This window comes from Rhodnius prolixus, unplaced genomic scaffold, assembly GCF_049639745.1.
Source record: "Rhodnius prolixus isolate KJV_2025 unplaced genomic scaffold, Rpr scaffold_4, whole genome shotgun sequence".
NCBI classification, from domain to species: domain Eukaryota; kingdom Metazoa; phylum Arthropoda; class Insecta; order Hemiptera; family Reduviidae; genus Rhodnius; species Rhodnius prolixus.
In genome coordinates this window covers 3,829,193-3,845,801 of record NW_027411614.1, presented here as the reverse complement: position 1 = coordinate 3,845,801, position 16,609 = coordinate 3,829,193, and the positions used below count along the sequence as shown (strand labels likewise).

The following is a 16,609-nucleotide window of genomic DNA, read 5'->3' as shown; positions in this document are numbered from 1 at the left end:
TGTGCATTGGTAATCTTTTGTAAGTTGGTGCTTATGAAAGGTAGTTTTCTACGGGTTTAGAGAAACATTTTGGTATGGATGGCTTCTTTAGTTTAGTAGTTCAATTGTTACATGAAGAGTCACTAGTTCTAAATCAAAACGCATTTAATCTCTAATGATGGATGCAAATGTACAATCAAATAGCTAATTTGATCCCTCTTCTACCGTGAAATACTAAGGGTTAAAAAAAAAAGTTTCTCTTCTATTGTTGTTACTTTGTTTTTTGCCATTCTTTTGTTCTTGGCATGTTTGATTCTGGTCTTACATAATCCTTTCTTTTAGCTGCCTTTTTGACGTTCTTGCCACCATGGCCTTTCTAGAATATCTTTTAAGTTTTTACATCTATTTATTTGACCCCATCAACTTGACTTTTAATTAATGGAACGAGTTCCAGTCCATATTAGCTGAAAACATTATTCTGTAGTTTCGTATTTTTACTGATCTCTAGTTAGCTTAGAAACGACTCGTTAATTAATACTCCCATTTGCACAATGTCATACCGATATTTTTATAAGAGAATATATTTCCTTATGCTACCAAGAAATACCATAATTATAGAGTTAATTCGGCAATGATTATAAGGTTTATTTAATATCAAAGCAACGGCTGATTATTAAAGTTTTGCATTAAACTTGTTTTTACTTTTCTTTTAGCTTTCAATACTTTTCTTTTTTTCTTCCGATTTTCACCAACGTCATCTTCCAGGAAATTTTGTGCAAGACTGAAATAGAAGTTACAAAATTACCAATACATTTTGAATTGATTGTTTAAGTTAATAGTAACATACATTATATTAATTAAATCACTTACCACTCCTATATCTGAATGATAAAAAATAGTAGGGGTCTTTGCTCTAAACAAAATTTCCGTTTTACCTTCCCACTGATAAATAATTTATCTAAATAAGCTAATAAATAGCTCGAATAATTTGGTAATATCTAAAACTTCGAATACTTACACCTTACCGGGCAAATGTGTAGAAAATACTTTAGTGATAACTTCGAAAAGTACGGCCAAAATAACAGGCAAACTAGAGCGTGAAAAGTAATAAGATTTTCTTTTATTGTTGCCTGAAAAAATGTTTTATAATAATTTTGTTTGTTTTTGTTGAACGAGTACATCGAATACGCTTTAATTAAAGATTAATTACTTTTCTCATTCTGCCGTTGGTATTTTTTGAAATCTGTTTTTTCTTCCTTAGGCATGAAGGCATGCTAAAAGTTCAAAAGATTATTATTTCTCTTTTTGATGTATGTAGATAATTAATTTAAAAAAGAAAACAATTGAGTTACTTACTCTCAAAGGAATGTTGCCTAAAGGAGGACTGCTTACTTCTTTTTTCGATTCCTAAAACAAACAAGCTCCATACAAATAGGATTAAAAGATGAGAATATTTATGTGACCTTTAATTTAATAAAAGCTCGAGTGGGAATTCTAACCGATGAAGCAGCCGACAGTATGGCAAAAGATACGTTAGAAGATCAAAGAGCCTGAACAACGAAGAAAACATTTACTCCAGGTCTATCCAAGCAGGAAAACCTTTAGAATAGTTGAATAAAAAGATCATTTTTTTCGAACCTTTTTAAAAGAATCAGAAAAAACATCGCAGTGAATACAAACTTGACGTAAATATTATCTAATCTTGGTTCATCAGTGTCTTCACTATTTCCGCGCAATATAGTCTCTCAATTTAGGCCATGTACTTTGAATTCTACAGTAGAACGAGATTATCACCTTCTCCTAAACAACTGCACTCTGCTATCACGATAAATATTAAAATTAATAAAACTTTACCTTCTGCAAAGGAAACAATAGCCTCTCAACTAACATCAGTTGGTTTCAAAGAATATCACGTAAAGTAAAAAAAAAAAAAGAAGTAAGTATAGATAGTAAAGACAATTTTTTCATTCGGACTTCTCGTCCAACCACCCAAATAGATGTCTACCAACTACCAAATTAGACGAGGTAACTAGCAAATTAATAGTAGTACTTTCCTAACAATTTATCATATCACCTATTAAATAAAATCTGAGGCCTAAACCTAGAATCGAAAGAGTACCAACATCTCAGTTTGCGGTTGTCACTTCTAACCTAGTATGTAATAATTCTAGTACGGAGTATGTACACATGAAACATTCAGATTAATAAAAGCTTTATTGGTAAAGTTACTACCAATAGAGAAACAGAAACTTACACGCATCAGAGTATATTAAAATCTGTAGAAGGATTGAATTACTAATTAGAAATATAGATAGAACATATTGGGATTGTCAATATAAAGTTGAAAGATATCCTAAGTTTTGGGAACCATTTCTGTCATTCGTCTAGCACAATAATTCTAATTTTAAGAAACGATTGGTGCACAATGGAAAGTGTTTTCAGTGATTGCTTTGAAACGAACATCAAAATTGAAAAAATTTTAAATGAAAACAAATAAAATTATTGTTCATTTAACTTGACAAAATTTGATTAGAAAAAATTTAATATATGTACTTCGCTTCTTACCAGTATTATTGGATATGGTTCATTCGGATGTCGTCTGACCTGCAAAGATCAAGGTTAAAAAAAAAATTACACGATAATAACATTTTTATGCGGAAAGTTTTAAAGACATAAAATATTTATAGATTTTATTAATAATGTATTTAAACTAATATACCTACATATCTTTCATGAAGATCCCATGGAGCTGTATACGCTGCCAATGCATCCTTAAAAAAACGAGAAAAGAAAATTAAATGAACCAACTTCATACATTAAAATGCAGTTTTTTTAGGTACTTACAAAGAAATTTTACCCAAGGCAAATCCAAACTTCCTTGTTTCATAACATCTTCATATACATTAACTGCTTCAATTGAGAAATCATCTTTGGCAATATATTTCCTTTTTTGCTGAAATTTTTTTTTCGATTATTCTTTGAGTTAATTCTCGTAAAGAAAGTATTGGAATTGCGACAATTTTCTATTTCGATTTTTACTGGAAATATCCGTATTTTTCAATTATGAATTCTTCAAAGGGAGTTCGGTTGGATTTCTTGTTAACTTCTTACATAATATACTACACCATAATATGATCTATGTTCATATATCTATAACTTTGTCTATAATGATTTTTACAGGAAAATGCGTTTTAGGCCGTTGTTGGTGAGAGGTAGACATAGACTTCCCTACGACGATGTTATTTTAGTCTCTTATAAGGATTTATGAACTGCATAATGGTCATAAAAATTAAATATTATTTTAATATACTGAGTTTTGATAATTAATGAGTTAGAAACTTGAAATCAGCGAAAGTCATATTTTTTGAATTAGCAAAACTACTAAATCTATTTAAACCCAGCAAATTTTTTTTCCATCATTGTTCTAGACAAAAATAATTCAAAATTATCCTTCATTGAATGAATCTCAAAGCAAAAGAATTCCTCATTATAGCTACTCTCCTACAACGTGGGTTGACACTGAAGCGCGTTCGTCAAGTTGGTATGGCCACCACCGAGTTTTTTAACCAAATTTCGCACATCGTTTGTGCCGGCGATTCACCAAGTTTCATCGTTTGTGCCGCTAAATTACGGAAGTTATTAGCAAAACAAAGTGGCCATACCAACTTGACGTCAAGTTAGTATGGCCACCTATTTATTTTCAACTTTTTAAAATTTTCTCTTTACCAATCGTTTGTGCCGGCGATTCACCAAATTTTGTCGTTTGTGCCGCTAAATTACGGAAGTTATTAGCAAAACAAAGTGGCCGTACCAACTAAATATAGTCCAATCCAGAGTTATCTCTAGATACTTAACTGTGAAACCAAGGCACCTCGCTGCTTTTACATTATTATTAAATACAATTAAAAATTATTTCTTACCACATACATTCTAGGCCTCCTAAAAAGATGACAACGTTCGTTTTCGTCTTCAGGGAATCCCTACATTAACACATTTTTTTTTTTTTTAGAAACAATCACAAATTTAGTAAGAATTTTATATCTAATGTTTTATAATTTACTTTTAAACAAGGATGTTTTCCTCCAAAGATTGGAAGGCATAAAAAGATTAGACACTGTGAAAATATCATGCTTAAGGATTTAATTTTTTTTTCTACTGCGCTTGTATTTGTTTTTTGGTGGGAAATACTACTTTAAAATCTAGAATTATTATTTCAAATACCATATGTGATGTTTATCTGCTAGAAAAAATAAATATTTATAGATTCTTTAAGAATCTATTGCGATATGATATTAACATGACAAATTCAAATCTACGAAAGCGTAAGTGCAAATTTTTTTAGCTCAACGTTCAATATTTTTGTGAATATAGAAATTATCCAATCTTAGAAATAGTGCAGGTAGTATTTTGGGCAATGGAAAGCTGTGAAAAATGTAATAAACACCACTACCTTCTAACGGAATCATGATGTAAATAACAATAATAGATTATAATAATAAATTAATTTAATTTTCACTGCACATATATTTTTTATACAAGAAGTTTAGGATTGTTTGTTATTTCAAGTGATAACAAGTTATTTCAATTTATTTTACCAGCTCCTTTAAAATTTATTCGGCTTTTGTCGTTATTAAAAAAATTAAAGTGAATTTCTCTAAAATTTGCTTTCATAAATGACTGACTTGCATACAGTTTGTATTCATTACATACACAGCGTGTCTGATGCCTAATTTAAAAGTAGCTCTCACCCGATAATCTATTTTAAAATTTCTGGCATGTTAGTTCAGAACATATGTTTGCCTATACTCCTTAAATCAATAACTTTTGTGTTAAAATTCGAATAATTTCTAGTATTTTATGAAACATCTGTTCGTTCTGATTCATACTATTACAACCATTTGAGTTTATTTGATAGTGCTAAATTTTAAGTAGAAATTTAGTGAATGCCTGAATGAAAAACCTTTGAAATTTATTTAATAATAATTAAAAAAAAAAGAAGAAAATAGAGTGAAATATGTGATAACAATTTATCGTACAATGAGAACGAATTATTTAACTACCAAAAGGTATTTTTGATATCACTTAACATAAACCCATTGTGGATTTGTCATGGCAGAAGAACCATCGTTTTTAGATATTTTGCATTCACAAGCTATCATTGAAAGAGCTCATTTAGAACTTAGATCAACGGTGAACTTGAGTAATTTCAAGCTAAATACTATCCCATTGAACTTGACACAGATAAAATTCTTGTTAAATTTATATTTGGATAAAAATCTATTACAATCACTTCCTGTGGAAATTGCACAATTAGAAAATCTAGAAGTTTTGGCTTTGGATTATAATAAATTAAATGAATTTCCCCCAATACTTCTTTTGTTGACAACTTTAGTCAAAATAAATCTGAGTTATAATCCTCTAAAGGAGATACCATCGCAAATCAAAGAATTGCAAAATTTAGAAGTTTTATGGATTAACAACACCCAAATATCCAGATTGCCTCCTGAAATTGGACAGCTTTCAAAATTGGATACTCTGGGAGCACGATGTAACAATATAGAATTCATTCCTAGAGAAATTTTAGAACTGGGTTCTTTAAGGTATTTTAAATTTATTAATAATTTATCAGCTAGGAACTATACGAATTTCTTTCTCGTAGAATTAAACATGTAGAGAAGTTCAGATTACGGATTCATTAATTTACCTATAAAAAACATTGTCTATGCACTTCAGAAACAATCCAACAAATGTAAGCAAAATTCTATTCCTTCAGAAACAAGTTTAGAGGAGCCAATTTCCATAATCTGGACTCATTAGAAAGTAGCAAACATTCTTTTTATCTTTAGCTTATTTTCTATATTTTCTTTTTATGTGGCTGACTTTGCGAGGAAACAAGATTAAATGTCTACCAGAATTTACTACAATATCAAATATTATTCATCTTAATTTGTCTCACAATTTGTTTGAAGAAATTCCTTCATTGTCTTCCATTAAGGTAAAAACTTTTTAATGTTCATTTTGAAGTAAATTGAATAAATTATTTTAATATGACACTTTTTAGTGTTGCTTTTAGAATAAAAGTTACTACTGAAAGTTTAACTTCTTTCAGTAAGAAATCTTTTAGGCGCAAATATTCGTTTAGTAAATTATTGTTATGCTCACTTTCATTCTAATGACAAAGTATTTTCATGTTTTAGACATAATTAATCAATATTAGCCATATTAACTAACTAATAACTCTAAAACGTTACATAGTTAAACACAGAGATGGGTACTGATTAAAAGTACAATTTAATCATTAATAATTTGTATTAAAATTTTAACCAGAACTCAATCGGCGAAATTAATCGTACTTTTAATTATTAATCAAACTTAAAAAATATGATTAAAGTTGAGAATTTAATTGCACTTTAATTTTAATCACCGAATTAATTTAATTTCAATCGTTAATCAAATTGATTTAATCATGCACTACGAGTATATGGTTTCAACTAATGGTTCGGACCACGTTTTGCGACTCACTATACTTATACTATCTTACACTAACATTTAAACATGTTGGTCACTCACTAGACCTATGTAGGACCATCTTACATTCACATTTAACCAAAATTAACCAATTTTACCAAACCAATTGGAATTTAATTGATTAAATTTTTGCCTATCTTTGGTTAAACAGCCATATGGGTCAGTGGACTAGATATTACTAAGGGATTTAGGCGTCCCATCCTTTACCGATACCCCAAAACTCACCCAGTAATGATGGATTAACTACTTGGGATTTGCGAAATTATAAGCAAACTTAAGTTCATATTTGTTTAAATCCTTCCAAAATTATAGGAAAACAGTAGACTTCGTAGATGCTAAAATCCAATGAATAAAACTAACACTTATGAGGAAGTCCAAACGATGTTTTATGTCATAGTAGCTATGAACGATCAAGATTTCGCAAGGTCCTAAGAACGAAAATGCTTTTTCAGCCTTTTCCATTATTTCTCCAATTTATTCCTATTATTGTTTTTCCCCACAAATCATTTTTATCTGAAATTATATATCAAAAGTATGTAATTGCAATTGTAACAAATTAATATTTTATTTAAGAATAATAAAAAATCTTATACTTGTGCTTATTAATTTGTTGATTTGCTTCATTTATTTTTTTTAACCGAATAAGTCTTCAGATTTTATGTTTAACAAAATATTTTAGACTGAAGATGGACATGTTCCATACATCTCGTTGAAATGGATGAACAAAAATTAAAAAACACAATCAACTATAAACAACTGTACATTCTTATTATTACAATACATTTCTTACATTTTAATAATTTGTCTACTTTTTAAGCTCTTAAATCTCTCTAGTCTACTCGTTGTTGGAGTATTGCTCTGCAGTTTGGTCTCATTATAAAGCAAAACATAAGGACAATATCAACATAAAATAATTCAACATCTTCCTATAGAACTGTTCAGAGCTTCTCTTGCTATTCAATTTCTTTCTTTCCTTTGTCGATATCCATTCTAGAGATCATTTTTCTAAACTTATTCGTTCTAATAAATTACTCCTTATTTTCCATATAAATGGTTCGGTTTGCATTTTTATTTAATGCAGTGTACATATGTCTAATTATTTTCATTTAAGACACTTAACTGTAAAAAAATTCAATTGCCGTTCTTATAAATAAATAACAATAGCTGAATTTCAACAGACTTTAAAATATTGTTACCTGGGCGATAATCCATTGGTAAAAATAGACTACAAGGATTTCTGTAGATTTAAACATCTAAAATTACTTCAACTTCATAAGCTTAATGTGCCTGAAGAATATCTGATGGTCAGTACTTTTACAAGACAATAATCTCTAGAAGTTGTATACCTTAATATAATGAAATAAGAGTTTTATTTATTTAATTCTCTAAATTATTTATTTTAGGAGTATCCTTTTTTGAAAATAAATGATCCTGATGTAGAAGTTTCAACATTTGAACAGACAGATAATGAAGATTCTGAAGAAGATTGGGCAGATTCATTAGATACAAGTGATATAAATACAAGTGAAGGAGAAGATGAAGATGATGGGTTCAACAATAATTGGAATAATCATATTGCTATGACATGGTTACCACTTATAGCCAAACTTGGAGGTTGTATTAAGTGAATAAATGGATTATTTTTTTACTTACGTATACTTCTTAAAAAAATATTTTCACAATAACAAAAACAATCACAGTTTTTTCTTGATTTTCATTTAATTTTCCTTTATAAGTGGTTTATAAGTTGGAAGAAAAGGAATGTATGATGCAACCGGACACCTGTGAGATGAAATGAAAAGTTTGTTTATATTAGTTGTAACCATTGTAAGAGAGTAAAAAAATGAACAAAGGCATAGCAAATAAAACTGGTACTGTCCTCGTTAAGGAGAAGAGTCTTTGAGAAAAGAATTTAGATATTTTGAAGCGTTTGTGGATGCGATGATTAAGTAAATTGTTATATAGTTTCAATGCAACAAATTTAATCACAATATCGCATCATGCAAAGTAGAACTGCCTAAAAAAAAAAAAGGCTGTACACTATTTAAATTGTCACGGGAAAAGGTAAGATTATTTGCTGAGTTAAGCCTGTTCTCAGTACTTATTGAGATTAGATAGAAACAAAATATTGTCTTTGAATAGTGGCGATAACAAAAACAAATCGATGATTCAAATATCTGTTAATCACCTGGGATTGAGTCATCCAATAAAGAACCAAATAAACCTCCTAACAAGATACTGGTACTTTAATAATACGGTAAGATAGTAATTAACTTTTTTTGATCCAGTTTGTGTTGCATTTGGGTTAGCACGCATCCATTTAGCAAGTACCTGGAGAAATAATTGCTAACTAGCAATATTAAATGTATTCAATCAGTTAATAATTAGGGGATAATTTTTTTATCAGTTAGTGCGAAGACTTTCAACTCGAAAAGACGAAAAATCTTAAGACAAACTGATGACCTACTCACAATTGATTTTTTTTTTAAACGGCTTTACAAACTAAATAATTTTAATAATAAATATTCGGTTTTAGAAAATTTAAGACTTAGACCCTTGAGAATTGTAATAAGAGAAAGTCGTGTGAGATACACATCAGATTTATTCTTCTGTATTAAGGTTGGCTCTTGGGAGATGAATGAAGAGAGTTATGAACCTTCAAAGGGCGGCAGGTCATTCGCGTGCTTACTCTTTATACAACAATTGAACAGGTGGGGAAATATGTATTTGTTGGTTTTTGAGAGTTTAATGCTGAGCACAAGTGAGTCATCTATCAAATGCATATTATTCTACGTCGACATACCCTTTTGTCCAAAGATAAGATAAAAAATAAAAGTTGGTAAATGAACATGCTTACTTTTTTAAGAGCTCCATCCCTATGGGGAAATCATAAGTGCTTTCTTCTTGTTCACTTAGAACTGGATCAGACTTTAATACCATCTGTTTCTTCCATGCTATTATCCCTCTTTCTTCATCAGAACCTTTTTTTGGTAAAAATAAGAGAATTGTAAGAGTATTAATCATAAATTAATGCCACATACATGATTAAAATCACAAACAAGACTTGTTTTTTTTTTAGCAAGTGATAAATTTGAAAGGCGAAAGGCGTTCGAAACGCACATTTAGATGAATAATCTGGACATTTTAACGTTTATTAAACGCCAGAAAGTTAAGGAACATGCTTACACACTAGGTGTCCATGTATTGAACATCGTCAAAGGTAGTGTACAGCACTTTGTGGTAAGCATTACTTAGATCTTTGGCGTGGCTAGTTAGATATTCTCATCATTTTTCTAGCAATGAGCTAAGTTTCCAGCTTTTTACGATAAAATAATCTAATATTGTGATAAGAAAAGGCAAATAAACAGGATATAACTCAACATAATATTTTTGAAATACTTTTGTTTTCACCGCCGATGTTATGCTTATGCTGGGTGAGCTTCATGGTCATAAACCTGTATAAAATTCTCTCTCTAGAATTACTATAAACCTGTGCCCCTATCTCTGGTACTTACAGCTAACAAAGAGACAGAATGATCATGAGATAAAACTTCGAGAGGTATTGTCCCTCGAAGATAAGTGAAAAAAAGTGAATGGTCCAGTGAGACCCCCATCTCTGGTATTTTGAAATACAAGTGAGGATAGTGCAATTCCTGATAAGTAAGGTGCCATTTCCTGGGAATATTTAGATTCTTGGGAATGTACCAAAAGCTACTCTTCCTTGAACCTTCTCATATTCTGAGCTTTCTCACATATCTTAGCTGGAAGGGGTTGTAGCAAATCACCAGTAAGAGGAAAAACAATAGATTTTGAAGATAGCAATCAACATATCCCAATGAATAAATACAAAATAAGATAACTTATTAACCCATGATGTTCATTTTTGCAGTACGTTAAATTAACAAAACAAAATACGATATTTTTAAAATAACTGATAATTAGGATTTTTTTTTTTTCTAATCACCTGGGATCAAGTTATCCAATAAACAACCAAGTAAACCTCCTACCAGGATACTGGTACTTAATAATACGGTCAGAACGCTATCAGCTACTTCTGATCCAGTTTGTATCGCGTTTGGGTTAGCTTGCATCCACTTAGGAAGTACCTAGAGAAATATTATACAATTAAAAAATGATACTTCAAAACAACTAATTATTGAAAACTTTTAAGTTAATTTAGTTTTATTTGTACACTTACTAATGAAAAAAACATGGAAAATCCAATTATATATAAATTTCTAGAGGAGTTAAGTTCCACATACTGAAGAGCTGATAGTCCTGCAAATAATTTTCTAATGATACAACTATTTACAATTAATTTAAATAGAAAAATGGAACCCATACCAATTTTTTTTACTTACCAAAAGCAGCGATCATTCCAAACATTACACAAAATATTCCACCAACAACAGGTTGAGGAATAATGATAAATAATGCTCCAAATTTATTTATTACTCCTTGAAGGATCATCAATATACAAGCGTACTGTATAACTCTTCTACTTCCAATCTGAGATAAACAAGGAATTCTTCAATATTAACATAATATATAAAAAAATGAAATTGCTAATTTAAAAATATCACTTAAAGACGCAACCATAAAAGTTTTCAAAGAAATTATGGCTTATATATCGAGAAGTGCTTTCGAATAAATGAATAAATATATATGTATATAACATGGTTATGCAAAAAATGCACAAATTTTGTATTCTCTAGTAAAACTGATTGTTGATCTCTCACCTTCGTAACGCCAATCGCACCCACATTTTCTCCAAAAGTATTCGTTCCGTTGCCACTCCCCCATAAACCAGCTAGAACTGTTCCAATACCTTCAATTCCAATTCCTCGATTGATTGCATGTACAGGTGGAGGTGGTGCTCCTACCAAATAAGGTAATTCAGGGAGGTTTTTTTTTATGCATTACTTAAATTAGTTTCTATACACTTTTTAACATAAAAACTAAATGAATTTTTAAAAATATATAAAACATTTTTATTTAAACGAATAATGAAGTTCGATTTAACATAATTACCACACATTCTTGCCACTGTAGGATAATAACTAATTGACTCCACTGTGCAAGCAAGAACTCCGGCTAGCATGCCCAAGACTCCTGCAATACTAATGGTTGGTGCACCCCATTGACCTATTAAATAATCATTTTTCGTGCATTAGTAGATCTATTATTCATTCACATGAGAAGATTTCACGAACATGCTACATTACCTGGATAAGGTACTCTAAACCAATCAGATAATTCAAGTATTTTCAATTTTACATCTGTCCTTCCAGGATGACCAGGAGGAAGGGCATCAAATAGAGTGAGGAGACCACTAATACCCCACATAATTATTATAGTTAATAATACCTAAAATTAAAATTTTTTTTATAAGGTAAACGCTTATTATCTAATTACTGATCAGCTCATTTAATGACGACAATTCTTTATTTTCAAAGATCATAATCCATTGGTAAAAACAGAAATAAAAGGATACCTACAGGGAATAATTTAAATATTTTGAACCACACTATTTGTAAACCGCGATCTCTATTGTAAGTTATTCCAGGTATATTCACCTCAGTTAATACTTGAGAAAAAATTGTAAGCAGTACAATGGTCCTAAAAAAAAACGTTATCATTAATATGACTCGCCATTAATTTAAATGATAATTTTTTCAATGTGAACTGATAACATTTTCGAAATGAATTTGGGCAATTAAAAAAATAATAATAATTGGATTGTTTTTAAATTAAAAGAAACAAGCTAATGACTTGATAAGCGAATTAATAAACTATAAAAAAAAATGCATTTTGGCAAATAAAAAAAATTAAAATGCATTGTGTTTTAATTAACAAATTAAAGCTAATGTAGAATATGCTACATAATAATTTTTTATAATATATAATGTATAATAATATACACAAGAATTTTTTAGAACCAAAGAATTCTTTACTGCAACTTCCTCTTTGAATCGTGAACTCGGAGGGAATAGAGCCATTGATAAAAAGAAATGATAATTGGAGTTAAGAAGTAACAGCTCGATTCCGTCAAGTACCTGAATTTTCTGCTAGTACTTGAAACACCAGATCCGTCAATGAAACATTCAATTAGAATCACCTTACAACAGATTTAAATGTATTTACTTACGCTATTGAAATTCCCCAATGAGTGGATGCAGCTGCAGCAGCATTTTCAAATAAAGATAAACCCACAAGTGAAACTGTTGGCACTATAGTCAAAGGAGTTACATATTTTAGAATAATTTCCATTATACCTGGAAATAAAAAAATTAAATAAAGATATTAATTCATCATTTGGGATTGATTTAAAGAAAACAAACAAATAATTTTTGAGTGAGTTGCTGAACATATTTATATAAATAAGTGGAAGATAAACATAATGAGTTTCTTCTTTAAAGTTACGTCTGAAAACCTTAAACTAAACTTAGTTTAGGTACCGGTATTAGATGCCTTTAGCAAACTTAATTTCTTATCAATATGTCTAAAATTATTTAAATTGATTAGATTATTTACCACAGAAACCAATAAAAACTTGAACCAAAGCAGAAATTGCAATAGCACCAGATAGTTCTCTCATTCTAGACTGCCACATTTCGGTTTTGTTTTCTGCTGACAATCCATTCATTATTTCTTCTTCTGGACATTTCCATCTTGGTAGATTGAGTATAGCCAATGTAGGCACCAAGAAACATATTGTTCCACCTTGAACGATTGGTAATCTAAAATTTTTCAAATAAAAAAGATCTTTCTATATTTTTAATGATTAGGTTAAAGTCACTTGCTATGGTTACCTGCAGCCGAAGGTGACTTGAATGTAAGTGACTATTCCAGTAACGAAAATCATTGTGGATATAATATGTCCCCTTGCAGGGTCATCATCCTCCATACATAGGGCAGGGGTTAAAATAAATGGTATAGCTACTATAGCTCCGATCATAGTTAGGTAATGCTGAAAATAATTTAATTTCAGTTATTTGTATCTGAAGCGTAATACTTTTACCATATTATCTTCGTGATAAATGAAGTAATGTTTAATTAATTAAACAAATCTGAGAAATGGTTAATACAATTTTTTTTTTTAAACTTATCAAGAACTATTCAATTACCTGCAGGGCCAAAAATATTGAAAGATACCATGGTGGTACATCATCAATACCGTAAGTAATTGTAGGCTGAAATTCTTTTGTTTCTTTTAAATTAGATTCTGATGCAGTATTGGATAAATCCACTAGATGGAGCACCTGAAAAATTATCTCCATAATTATATTTAATTAAGAGAAGGAATTTGTGCCTTGATGCAAGAAAAGACTAAATAACTCTTTTTAATTTTTCTAAACTGGAGTAAAAATTACCCTCATCCCTCGCTTTATTTCATCAAGTTTATTTAAGTCAATAAGTTAATAAATGGACTTTTCCAATGAAATAAAAAATACCTAAGCTACGACTATGAAGCAAGTACGATTTTGACTTCACTTAAACATACACAGTAAATGTAAATTTAAAAATGCTAAAGATAGAAAGAATCCTTAAAAATTAAGAGAAGCTACCCTTCGTTAACACCCCAAATTGATGAGCAAAATGTGTCGTCACTTCGAAATCGCAAGGATGCTGGAATTTTAACCGCCTGCAAAGGTTATCTGGGATAATGCGGGATGAGAGTGGTGGACCAAAGAATTACAGTAATACTGCAGGTATTGGGGGAATGTTTTATAACTGGTTAGGGCTAATAGATTGTCAAAAGGAATTTAAAGGAGTATGATTAATTCTGAATCGTAGAAGGGAGCATTAACTATATTGTATGGAAGATTTTGAACAGAAGGGATTTTAATCTCTGGATGTCGGAACATTTAGTAGTTCCACAAAGTTCAATTCCGTTCAGGAAGGAAGGAGAGGCTTCTAAACGTGTACTTCCGATAAAAATTCAAAATCGAAAATCCGCACGAGTGCAAACCTGTTCTTTCTTGATGGGTAAGTAAAATATTCAGAATTACAATAGTCCGGGAAGGAGAAATTCATTTTTGAAAAAAAAACAAAAAAAAAACTGAAATTACCAATTTTTTTCTGCAATTAAATAAATAATGTATCTGCGATCTATATGAGTAATAAAGTTACAAATAAGCAGACTTACGCTGATGCCTTTGGTAAGGTCTTCTGTACCGTTCATGACTTCTGACAGAGTATTACTGTGAAGTGGTGTTCACTAAAAACACCACTTATAGATCCCCTTACTGCAAGGTCAAACCTCCCCGCTACTACTCCACGTATGTCCATCACGTACCATTACTACGATTAGGGAAAATAAGTGAATATTTTATTCATTATGATTATACTTTTTAAACGTTGAATATTTAATTTTTTTTCTCCCGGTTTTGGATAGTTGTTCAATTATATTTCTGTATACTTTCAAGAGAAATGGAACATAAAGATTCTGTTAATTTTTTTGATTTTTATTACAGCTTCAATTCCTGGCTAGCAGAAATAGTATAATAATTCAATGAGAATAATTTTCATTTTCTCCCTGACTATTAGCAATAAACTTACCCTACATGAACCATTTATATATATATAAAAATCAGTTTATAAAGAGAAAGGTTACTGAATTGAGGCAAACTATTACTATGAATTGTAATATAACTATTCTATGAAGAAATTGGGCCAATGACCAGAAATAATCGAAGCCTCAATGAAAATAATAAAAACTGTAGAAAATAATGTTATAGAACAAATTGTATAAGAAATAAAGTAATTCACAGATAAATGGCACTATTTTCTATTTGGATGAAAAATAATGTTTGTTAGAATGCTCTGGTATCGGAAGACAAAAACCATGACGGGCGCACCATACTTTCGACATAATGGAAGTTACTGGCATGAATACTTTACAGTTTCATAGAAGAGTTACAGACTTAATTTTTATTTTTAATAAACTAAATAATACTATTAACTGCCCTGAACTGTTATCATTGTTAAATTTGCAAATGCCAACAAGAAATGACAAGACAAAAACAACTGTTTTCTAAAATAGGTCACAGTACAAATGATCGTAAATTCAGTTCCTTAAGTAAAATTATGGATGAAGCTTATTAACTATTTTCTGATTTTGATTTATTTAACACTAATAAGGTCGAAACGTTTTTTAAATAACTGATTTTTGACTAATTTTGCAATTACTAGGCACGAGAAAAATTAAAATCAAATAAGAACTCATCTATTGAAATTTGTTACTTCACTAAAATTCTTTAGTTTTAAACTATTTCATCCAATTTCTTACATTCCTTAAAAAGCCAAAAATTAATTATTCTTAAATTTTTACTATTTTTGATGCATTTTATTTCTATAACGATATGTTCTATAAAAATATTGCACTATTACATTCATAAAATTATATGTAAGCGTTTTGGTTATCTATTTAATTCTTATAATTTCTATACATTACACTGAAATTATACTTTAAAGGAAAAGTAACGACCCCTCACCAAAAGTGCCTCCACGTCCATAGAGAAAGAGAACAATTCATAATAAGCATTATTTTGAACTCAGAGAATATCAAAGCGAACATTTACGGTAAATAATTGACAATTTGACACAATTGTAAAGGGTAATTCCTCTTACTATAGTAGTAAGAGGAATAAAAAATTATAAAGCTTTGGAAAAGAGAGTTACTACATACATCGCAAAGTCCTGGACTTTTATAGATGGCCAAGAAAAGAAGCTCCGAGCTTTTTAGTAGCAAGGCTACGCAATCTTAAGAATTCCAAAAGCCATCAATAGGCAACATGTTAAACAGAAACAGTTAATCAATAAAACCATTGCCAAAAGAAGGTTAACATGGTTTTGACGTGACGCAAAAGTGAAGAAAAACCAAAGGGACTAAAAAAACTATTTAACTTCGTTTCGTAAGGGGGGGAAAAAAGGTGATCGTCCAATAGGAAGCAATAGTAAAAGGGTGTAGATGATGACCAGACCAATCGAGAGATAGTCTGGATAGACCAAGATGAGTCTAGAGTACATTGGAGACAAATGTGATTTTGCTATGTGTTTAAAAGTCGTAGAAAAATACATCATTGATATAGATAAACAT

General features: G+C 30.1%; 3 protein-coding genes across 17 annotated transcripts in view; 1 reads left to right on the top strand and 2 right to left on the bottom strand.

Annotated features, from left to right (window-relative positions):
* Positions 1–599: 599 nt before the first annotated feature.
* LOC141456175 (uncharacterized) lies at positions 600–4,813 on the bottom strand. 3 transcript variants are annotated; one of them, XM_074131923.1, is made up of 9 exons: positions 4,728–4,813; positions 3,900–3,959; positions 2,837–2,932; positions 2,703–2,750; positions 2,545–2,583; positions 1,336–1,386; positions 1,190–1,253; positions 998–1,109; positions 600–760 (listed from the first exon to the last, which is right to left on the bottom strand). In XM_074131923.1, exons 2-9 carry the CDS (start codon positions 3,906–3,908, stop codon positions 634–636), a joined length of 546 nt encoding a protein of 181 aa, XP_073988024.1. In that variant the 5' UTR covers positions 3,909–3,959; positions 4,728–4,813; the 3' UTR covers positions 600–633. The 3 variants fall into 3 exon arrangements, with proteins under 3 accessions (XP_073988024.1, XP_073988023.1, XP_073988022.1); XM_074131922.1 differs by lacking the exon at positions 4,728–4,813 and adding an exon at positions 4,575–4,712; XM_074131921.1 differs by lacking the exon at positions 4,728–4,813 and adding an exon at positions 4,040–4,216.
* Positions 4,814–5,088: 275 nt separating this feature from the next.
* On the top strand, positions 5,089–8,155 carry LOC141456170 (uncharacterized). 2 transcript variants are annotated; one of them, XM_074131910.1, is made up of 4 exons: positions 5,089–5,581; positions 5,853–5,974; positions 7,686–7,811; positions 7,911–8,155. In XM_074131910.1, the coding sequence occupies exons 1-4, from the start codon at positions 5,089–5,091 to the stop codon at positions 8,133–8,135; spliced, it is 966 nt and encodes a 321-aa protein (XP_073988011.1). In that variant the 3' UTR covers positions 8,136–8,155. The 2 variants fall into 2 exon arrangements, with proteins under 2 accessions (XP_073988011.1, XP_073988012.1); XM_074131911.1 differs by lacking the exon at positions 7,686–7,811.
* Positions 8,156–8,174: 19 nt separating this feature from the next.
* LOC141456165 (solute carrier family 23 member 1) overlaps positions 8,175–16,609 on the bottom strand; it is a 36,191-nt gene continuing 27,756 nt past the window's right edge. For 9 of the 12 annotated variants that reach the window (XM_074131896.1, XM_074131897.1, XM_074131899.1 and 6 more), the window contains 13 exons: positions 13,635–13,769; positions 13,320–13,477; positions 13,042–13,247; positions 12,656–12,782; positions 12,006–12,126; positions 11,733–11,874; positions 11,539–11,652; positions 11,247–11,386; positions 10,869–11,016; positions 10,706–10,785; positions 10,472–10,613; positions 9,365–9,488; positions 8,175–8,289 (listed from right to left, as the gene is read on the bottom strand). In XM_074131896.1, coding sequence (XP_073987997.1) covers positions 8,226–8,289; positions 9,365–9,488; positions 10,472–10,613; positions 10,706–10,785; positions 10,869–11,016; positions 11,247–11,386; positions 11,539–11,652; positions 11,733–11,874; positions 12,006–12,126; positions 12,656–12,782; positions 13,042–13,247; positions 13,320–13,477; positions 13,635–13,769 — 1,701 coding nt within the window. In that variant the 3' untranslated portion in view covers positions 8,175–8,225. Of the gene's footprint in view, positions 8,290–8,312; positions 8,525–9,364; positions 9,489–10,471; positions 10,614–10,705; positions 10,786–10,868; positions 11,017–11,246; positions 11,387–11,538; positions 11,653–11,732; positions 11,875–12,005; positions 12,127–12,655; positions 12,783–13,041; positions 13,248–13,319; positions 13,478–13,634; positions 13,770–14,656; positions 14,812–16,609 lie in introns of those variants that run through there. The other 3 variants (XM_074131900.1, XM_074131902.1, XM_074131901.1) reach the window with 3 other exon arrangements.